We start from the raw sequence: 10,080 nt of genomic DNA, 5'->3' as shown, positions 1-10,080 counted from the left end.
TATAAGAACCCACAGAATCAAATGAACAGCACTAGTAACTAATTATATAGGTAAATACATGATCTTTTTGTAACTTAAATCTTCTTAAAAAATAGAGTGGCTTGGGCGGGCCCTCTGCTACAAGCGTGGGGTGAGCAGACACAACGCCAGTTAAAGGGCAAAGGTTGCCTGCCGGGCTTCCGACTCCGGGCTTCCGGTTGAGCCCAGGCAGCCACTGCATATGCTCCCTACGCACCAGGCGCTCTTGACGTTCTTGACGTTGCTGATGTGTTGCGTGCCCCTCCCCCCGCAACACCTTCATTGCTTGGAAACGGCACCAGAGCAGCAGAGCAGCCGACTGGTTTCATGGCAGCCCAGAAGAAAGCAGTTGTGGGGCCGTTGGTGGGGGCAGTGGTCCAAGGGACTAATTCCACTCGCTTTCTGGTTTTCAGTTCAAAAACAGCGGATCTACTTAGTCACCATCAAGTGGAATTAACACAAGAGTTCCCAAAAGAAGGATGGGTGGAACAAGACCCTAAGGAAATTCTTCAGTCTGTCTATGAGTGTATAGAGAGAACGTGTCAGAAACTTGTTGAACTGAACATTGATATATCCAACATAAAAGCTATTGGTGTCAGCAATCAGAGGGAAACCACTGTAATCTGGGACAAGTTAACTGGAGAGCCGCTCTACAATGCTGTGGTGTGGCTTGATCTCAGAACCCAGCCTACCGTTGAAAATCTTAGTAAAAAAATTCCAGGAAATAATAACTTTGTCAAGTCCAAGACAGGCCTTCCACTTAGCACTTACTTCAGTGCAGTGAAACTTCGTTGGATTCTTGACAATGTGAGTCAAGTTCAAAAGGCTGTTGAAGAGGGAAGAGCTCTTTTTGGTACCATTGATTCATGGCTTATCTGGAGTTTGACAGGAGGAGTTAATGGAGGTGTCCATTGTACAGATGTAACAAATGCAAGCAGGACAATGCTTTTCAACATCCATTCTTTGGAATGGGATAAAGAGCTTTGTGACTTTTTTGAGATTCCAATGGACATTCTTCCAAAGGTATCGAGTTCTTCTGAGATCTATGGCGTAATGAAAGCAGGGGCCTTGGAAGGTGTGCCAATATCTGGGTGCTTGGGGGACCAGTCTGCTGCATTGGTAGGACAAATGTGCTTCCAAGAGGGACAAGCCAAAAACACGTATGGGACAGGCGGTTTCTTACTATGTAATACAGGTCATAAGTGTGTATTTTCTGAACATGGCCTTCTGACCACAGTGGCTTATAAACTAGGCAGAGACAAGCCAGCATGTTATGCATTGGAAGGTTCTGTTGGTATAGCTGGTGCTGTTATTCGCTGGTTAAGAGACAATCTTGGAATTATACAGACCTCAGAAGAAATTGAAACACTTGCTAAAGATGTTGGTACTTCTTACGGCTGCTATTTTGTCCCAGCCTTTTCAGGGTTATATGCACCTTATTGGGAGCCCAGTGCAAGAGGAATAATCTGTGGTCTCACTCAGTTTACCAGTAAAAATCATATTGCTTTTGCTGCATTAGAATCTGTTTGCTTCCAAACCCGAGAGATTTTGGAAGCCATGAACCGTGACTGTGGAATTCCCCTCAGTCATTTGCAAGTAGATGGAGGAATGACCAACAACAAAATTCTTATGCAACTACAAGCAGACATTCTGCATATTCCAGTAATAAAGGCCTCTATGTCTGAAACAACTGCACTGGGAGCTGCCATGGTTGCAGGAGCTGCAGAAGGAGTGGGCGTTTGGAGTCTTAAACCTGAGGATTTGTCAGGCATCATCATGGAACGGTTTGAGCCACAGATCAACGCGACAGAAAGTGAAATTCGTTATGCTACATGGAAGAAAGCTGTGATGAAGTCAATGGGTTGGGTTACAACTCAGTCTGAAAGTAGTGATCCTACTATCTTCTCTAGTCTGCCCTTGGGTTTTTTTATAGTGAGTAGCATGATAATGTTAATTGGAGCAAGATACATCTCAGGTATACCATAATAATACCAAGATGGATTCCCAACATGTGAGCTTCTTACATAATGAAAGAATCCAGCAAGTTTGTCTCTTAATATGATGATGCTATCATACACTCTGATTTTATTTATAAACCACTTGCTACATGACTTGTGGGAACCCCAAAAGTAGACCTGTGGCCTGAAATAAATAAATTACAGTAAAAAAACACTAGAAAATGTGGTGTGTATTTTAACAGGTTGGGCCAGCCACTCTGGGAGCTAACCCCCTCTATTTTCATAAAATCCTGCTCTGTGCCCTCTAAAATATAAGATATTCAGATTCTGTCTGTGAAATCTTTAATTAAATATTTTCTAACACTTATGGAACAAGATTTGGTTCTCTGTGCTACACACACTTGATTAAAAGGTCTAACTAACTTGCTAAAACTGAGGGACTTGTTGTTATTATTGATTTTAGAAACCCCCAAAATCCTCCTTTGTATATATTAGGGAGACCACAATATCTTGCTGAATGTTTAATGGAAACATGGGTCTTACAATAGGCGTTTAGTATTCTCATAGCTTAGATACCGTCCTGGAAAATATTTGCCAAATTAAAAGTCTTCAGACATTTTACATGATCTCACTAATTACACTGATTTTCTGTGTAGATCTTGTAAGTTGAGGACTTTTCCTTTTTAAAAAATCTTTCCATTTTATTTATTTTACTTGGCATGTGTAACATATATTCTTATATACTTCATATGGAGTAACCCAGTTATAAATTAAATGTATAAGAAAGGTAGTCTTAAGTGTACCATTACATACATAAATATTTTAGGATAAACATTTGTATATAATTTTAGGCAGTGACTATGCATATTATTTACCAGGAAAAACTTTTTATTAAAGAGACAGTATTTAAAATTTAAGTGTATGTTTTATGATGACACACAAAGAAGTATCTTATATTTTTTACACCTTACCATTTTATTTAATTGTCTTAGCTGAATATATGCTGGGGGGAAAAACTGTGGAATACGACGGTAAATGTTATTTTCAAACAGAAAAAAAAAGAATCGACTGTTCAAACAAAAATAATATTATTATATGGATTTTAAACATATGTAAAAGAAAACAAAAATAGCAACAAAATTGGAAGTGGAAAAATGGCAGTGTAATATTGTAAGGGTCACATACTATATGGGAAGTGGTATAACATCATTTGAAGTTATACTGATAATTAAAGATGCATATCCTATATCCTACAATAATGCAACAAAAAGGTATAATTAATAAGCAAATTAAGCATATAAGCTAGAACTATAAAAATATACAGTTGATCCAAAAGAAGGCAGAAAAGAGATGAAGAAGGAAAAATAAATAAGAAAATAGAAAACAATAGCAGGAAAATACATTTAAACCTAACCATACCAATAAGCATATTAATAATATAATATATAAAGAAAGATTATCATATTAAATAAAAAAGAAAGACTCAATTATACACTGCCTCCAAGAAACACATTTTAGATATAAAGAAAAAAATAGTTAAAAAGGAACAGGATAAAAAAAAATACCATGCTGATAACAATCAAAAGAAAAAGTGACTACAATAATATCAGAAAGTAAATTTTAGAGCAAGTAATGTTACCAGTGATAAGGTCATTTGCAATGATAAAGGGGTCAATTCGTCAAGGAGACCTAACAATCCTAAATATATATCCTAATAACAGAGCTTCAAAATACATAAAGCAAAATCTGATAGAATAGAAATTTTCTACAGTTAAAGTGGGAGATTCCAACATCTCTTCCTCAACATTTGCTAGAATTCTACAAGTAGGCATTTAATAAGACATAGAAGATTTGAACAATTCTATCAAACAACTGGATTAACATTCATAGAACGTAATCCCAACAATAGAATACATACTCTTTCCAAGTTCATATGAAACATTTACCTATATAGTCCTTACTTAGGCCATTAACCAAGTCTTAATGAATTTAAAAGAATTTTATACGAAGATGCTGTCTGAACACATTGGAATTATAAATCAGTTTAAAAATATTTCTAATTTATAATTCCAATGTGTTCAGACAGCATATTACTCAGCCATCAAAGAAAAAATGAAATCTTGCCATTTGCAACAACGTGAATGGAACTAGAGGGTATTAAGCTAAGTGAAATAAGTCAGAGAAAGACAATTATCATACGACTTCACTCATACATGGAACTTAAGAAATAAAACAGAGAAGCATAGAGGAAGGGAGGGAAAAATAAAACAAGACATAATAAGACAGGAAGACAAACCATAACAGACTCTTAACCATAGGAAACAAACTGAGGGTTGCTGGAGGGGAGGTGGGTGAGGGGATGGGGTAACTGGGTGATGGACATTAAGGAGGGCATGTGATGTAATGAGCACCGGGTGTTATATACAACTGATGAATCACTGAACTCTCACTCTGAAACCAATAATACATTATATGTTAATTAATTGAATTTAAATTAAAAAAAGATTTTTAGAAAACCTCCAAATATTTGGGAAACTAAATAACAAACTTCCAAATAATTCCTGAGTTTAAAAAGATAAGGAGGGAAAACAGAAAATATTTGGAACACAATGAAAATAAAAACACAACATATCAAATTTATACTAAAGGAATATTTAGGGAGACATTTATAGGTCTAAAAGCCTATATTACAAGAGAGAAAAGGTTTAAAATTAATGATCTCAGCTTCTATCTTAAGAAACTGGAAATAGAATATAAATTAAATACAAAGTAAGTAGAAAAAAAGGATTAGAGTAATAATCAATGATATAGAAAATAGCAAAACTGAATATAAGCAAAAGTTGGTTCTTTTAGAATATCAACTTTTAGCCAAACTGATTAGAAAAAAAAAGATGACAAAAATTATCAATATCAGGAATGAGAGTGATATCACCATAGACCAAAGATATTAAAATGATAATAGAGGTATATTATGAAAACTTTTTGCCAATAAACTTGACAACTTAAATAATTTTTTGGAAAACACAAACTATCAAAACTCAAGAAAAAATAGATAACTTGAATGGCCTTATATCTATTAAATAAATTGAATTTCTAGTTTACCTCCCTCCATCCCAAAGAACACTCCATGCCCAAACGGCTTCAACAATGGAGAAATAATACCTATTCTCCACAAACTCATCCAGAAAGCTGAAAAAGAACTAAACTCAATTCGTGAGGACAGGATTACATTACTCTGATTCCAACATCAGACACAAAGACATGACAAGAAAAAAACAACTGCAGATCAACACCCTTTATAAATACAGATGGAAAAATTCTAGGCAAAATTTTAGCAAATTTAGCAAAATTATTCATTCATATAATATATATATATATATATATATATATATATATATATATATATATATATAAATAAGACAGTACAACAAAGTTAGGGAATTGTAAAGCCAAAATAATGAATCAGTGCAACTAGAAAACTCAATGTACTTCACCATATTAACAAAGAAAGAAAAATCACACGAGACACAACTACCCACTGATTAGAATGCTTAAAATTGAAAAGATAAACACAGCAAGTGTTGGTAAAAATACAGAACCTGAATTTCTCATATGAGTCTGCTAGAGATGTAAAATGGTACAAATATTTTAGAAAATAGTTTAACGGTTTTTTTAAATTAAATATACATCTATCATATCATCCTAGGTATTTACCCAGGAAACATGAAAACATGCGTTCATACAAAGATTTGTTCATATCCCTTTTCTTGTTACAGCCAAAAACTAGACAGAACTCAAGTGTCCACCTATAGGTGAATGGATAAATAAGCCATGGTATGTCCACACAATGGAATATTACCCAGCAACTCTTCATACACACTATTATATAGATGAATTTCAAAATAATTAAACTGAGTGAAATAAGCCAGACAAAAAAAGTATATACATAGTGTTTGATTCCATTTATATACAATTCTAGAAAATGCAAACTATCATATAATGACAGCAGGTCAGTGGCTGCCTGGGAAATGGGGGGATGAGGAATTGGCAGGAAGGTATATGAAGCATGATTACAAAGGGGCACAAAGAAAATTTGTGCAGTGGGGAGATGGATATGTTCATTATATTAATTACGGTGATGGTTTCAAGGGTGAATATATATGTCAAAATTAATCAAATTGAACACTTTATGTGCATTCTTTACATGTCAATTATAACTCAATAAAACATTTAAAAAAGAGAAAAAACTTATCTTTAAAGTCTGAAGGAATATAACCAAAGTTTGTTCTAGTAAGTTAATCTTTGCTCTTCTCTATTATGCGTACTGATGTAGCCTTACTGATTCTACAGTCTGTTAGCATGGGGTGTGCCAGTTTCTATCTCTAGAAGGTCTGTGATCTGTATTAAAAGTCATTTGTGTGATTAGGCTGGAGAAGTACATAATAATGTCTAGTGTCATTTAAAACAAATTAATTTCCCATTTCATTTATCTGGCCATAATTCTCAGTCTGGGACCCATTGCAAATGACCTTATAAAGAGTCACAAACAAAAATATCATGAGAAAATAAGGCTAAAAGTTCTCAAATTCATTATCTCATTCTCACCTCATCAATATTATAATCCTGTCATTATCAGCTTTCCTTTTTTTTTATATCTTTGCCTTTATAAGTTTCATTTTCATAATTTAACTTCTATGATATTGGTAAATTACAGTACTTTGCCCTAAGGCTATAAAGGAGCTTCTGTATATTCTATTATAAAATTAGCTAATTAATAATTTCTCTATATTGCCACTAAGCAGAACCACATAGTTAAATTATGATGATCAGCTCTCCTTGCTTGCATGTTATGAAACAGCAAGTCATCATTTAATGTCAGGCATATGTGTGAGTGAGAGAGCATGAGCTCAAACACTAACCAGGAGAATAAAAATAATTTAATTCTAATACTATTTTCCTAAGATTACAGTTTGTGAATCAAAGTAAGTCATGCAGGTCAGTGGTGCATGGAGAAAGAGAAAGAAAAGAAACAAAAGAAGGCCCTGAAAGGCAAGGAACATTAAAGGTATCCACAGAGAAACAAGCTGTACTATTAAATCTAATTAAAGACACCCTATGTAGTATCCGTATAGAAGAAGCGCTAAACAGCTAAATCATTCCTAGTTTAGCTCCAGGAGCGGCAACCATACACATCAGACTTAGAAGGATAAGCCACTTTCCCTCCTCACCCCAGAGAGAATTCTAAATTATTATCTGTTTGTGCCTAATTTCTGGTGCTTATATTATCACTTTGATATTAATATCCATAATCTTACAGGAAAGCTATTGTTTCCCTCACTGGTAAGCCCTGGTTCTCAATGCCTAAGTATAAATGCTACATTAAACAATCCCCATTTAGGCGGAACATTATGCACCAACTCTATGACTGTTAGATATGGAAAATTTGTTTCCATGCCCTTTTTTTAATCATATGAACTAATAAGATCCCCTCGCGTAATCTTCCAGCAAAGTCTGGAGTAAATACAATAATCTCAGTCAGTCACCTACTTTAACCTCCCACTAAAATGACAGCCCTCTAGTCTATTCTGATTGTTTCAATCAAAACAAAATGAATAAACTTAATAAACTTAATGTTTAAATATTCCCCCAGAGTTTCCATCAACAACCTTTACAGCCCAATTTATTTGAGCCTCGGAGAAATTGCATGTGATCCTTGTCCTCTATGTGTTTAGCATACATTACAGTTCATTATCATTTCAGCCCTCAACAAACTGATTTATTTTACAAAAAGGAAAAAAAAAAAGAAGAAGATCTAGACCTTTGGTGGGAAAAAAGTACAGAGTGTGTTAATCTTTTATTAAACTATGAAATTCATTTTATTGTAAATTATCCACAAATCTTTTTATATTCAGTTTTTAAAATATGTTTTTCAAGTGTCATAGGAAATCCAAGTTTGGAAAACATTTACAAAGCCAAAAATAGTACAGAGACACTTAGTATATATATGTCTAGACTAGTAGCTTCAAAAATGAGGTAGGCAAAAACCAGGACTAAAATGTTCTAGTGATCACAAATAAGGATTAACTGATTGGTCTAGGTTTTTCTCTGAACTGAGGCAGGTGTCCTACTTACCTGCACCTTCCTGTTGCCACCTTCATGAGGATTTAGCTAAGTGACCACAACAGAGGATGGAAAGACATTTTGGAGCAGGATGCTGTGAATAGGTTCTCTCTCTCTGGTTATAATTTTTGTCTGGCCTCAAGTGTATTTCACTGAATAAACTTATCACATCTCCCTAACTCTATTTCAATAGGTCATGGATATCTACTATCAGCTCAGTTTCACAGTCCAGAATATTGAAGAAAAAACAACAGAATCTCCTTCCTGATTCAAAAAAAGATACAGTTTTAAATCTTAAGAGAAGATTCATCTGGGGAATATGATTACTTGCATAGAATTTAATATTTTTGAAAAAGAATGTTTTCAAAGAAAACTCCCAAGACGACTTTGACAATGTCAGAAGAGCCTGGAGTTGGAAAAGGCTTGAGAGACCATCAAGTCCAACACCATGTAATACAAAGAAGTGAAAACTGTAAAGCATAAACATGTTGGGAGCAAGATTAAAATCTGAGTTTTTATATTCTAATGTTCCTTTAGCTTCACTCAACTGATAGAGCTTTTCTTTGGACTTTGTCTACCTCGAACAACTCTGACTTTTAACAAGACATATTTTACTTTAACAAGCAAAGGGGATAATTTGTGAATTTTTTATGAAAGTAAGAGTTATGTCTTGGCCAACAAATAATTTGGTGCAAACTCACACACTCACACATGCAGACAATTTTTATGGCCACTTAAACTAGGCACATCCTGGAGATTCCAAACTACAATAAAACCATTCTCTATTCTCCAGTGATTTTCTATGCCTGAAAAAATAATGTTTATAGACTCTTTGGGGAGGCATTTCCTTAGTCATGAAGCATAACAGAAATTTAGGGATGCACTAGAAGTTGTACCATTCTTTTCTAGATACAAATCTTGCTACTCACCTCCATAACAATGATATCCTTTCAGACTTACTCAGGTGATGCCTTCATTTCAGGGAGAGATACAAATTTTTCTCCTCCTCCTCATCTTTCCATCCTTTGTCCTCCTCTTTGTCTTTTTCTTTTTCCTGAAACAGATCCATCGAGTCATATCATATGGTATTTACTACTCATATTCACAAACATCAAAAGGACGGCAATCTGTTTAATATCCTGCAGATGAACACGCGCTAAAAAGTGGCATTGGCAATCGGGCACTCGCTGCCCACTGGGCACCAAGCAGCGATGTGCTAAAGATCTGGCGTGTTGTTCCATAGAGAAGAATGACATTCATTACAATTGTATCAAAAACAAATTATGTACCAAATGTTTGCCTCAATAAGTACTTGGACGATCATTTATCTATCTTTCATTCATCCCCTCACAGCTTCTGTGCGGCAGCTCCATCCCTGTCAATACTTGGCCTATTTATAGGTATGCTCCTCTCCCATTGTTCTGTGTGATGTCACCACAGTGTCACCACTTATACCAGCCCGGACGTATATAATGAGAATCATGCTATGCCTACAAAGAAGAAGAACATGGACGAAAAGAGTGTTAAGTCTTTTACAAAATAGTTTCTGTAGCATCTCATGATGTCTCATTTTGTCATGTAATTGATAGATAACATTGGAGAACTGAAGCATTTACTTTTCACTTTCCGGGTTTAAAGACTGCTACAAGAAGATAACCTAAGACTTAGAAAAATAGAACTTCAAATTTGAAACATTTTTCTAATGGGTTTCAGCTAGCAATTAGAGATCTTATATGTCAGGCCCCTTATTTCAAATACTTAGAAGCCAGGATCCAAAGGAGATGATGGGCCAAGGTCTCAGGGCTAGTTTGTACCTGGAAATGCTGGGATTAGAACCTAGAGGAACTTTATTCTACACCATACACCAAGTTTTCTTTGACAATTTCAATTTTAAGAATAATATTTAGAGCTGAATATAAATTGTCTGTTCTCTCTAGCTACAGTTGCAGTGAGCACAGCATAATGTATAGACTTGTGGAATGAC

At 34.9% G+C, this 10,080-nt stretch overlaps 1 protein-coding gene across 1 annotated transcript; it reads left to right on the top strand.

Moving 5' to 3' along the window:
• Positions 1-345: 345 nt before the first annotated feature.
• On the top strand, positions 346-2,004 carry GK2 (glycerol kinase 2). Its single transcript, XM_044388032.2, has one exon. The coding sequence runs from the start codon at positions 346-348 to the stop codon at positions 2,002-2,004; it is 1,659 nt and encodes a 552-aa protein (XP_044243967.1).
• Positions 2,005-10,080: the final 8,076 nt, after the last annotated feature.

This window comes from Ursus arctos, unplaced genomic scaffold (genome assembly GCF_023065955.2).
Source record: "Ursus arctos isolate Adak ecotype North America unplaced genomic scaffold, UrsArc2.0 scaffold_9, whole genome shotgun sequence".
Lineage (NCBI taxonomy): Eukaryota > Metazoa > Chordata > Mammalia > Carnivora > Ursidae > Ursus > Ursus arctos.
Note: the sequence above shows the minus strand (reverse complement) of the source record. Positions and strands in the feature narration are given on the sequence as shown.

What these genes read in the sequence shown, in the direction of transcription:
- GK2 (XM_044388032.2), top strand. Translation starts at nt 346, where the DNA reads ATGGCAGCCCAGAAGAAAGCAGTTGTGGGGCCGTTGGTGGGGGCAGTG.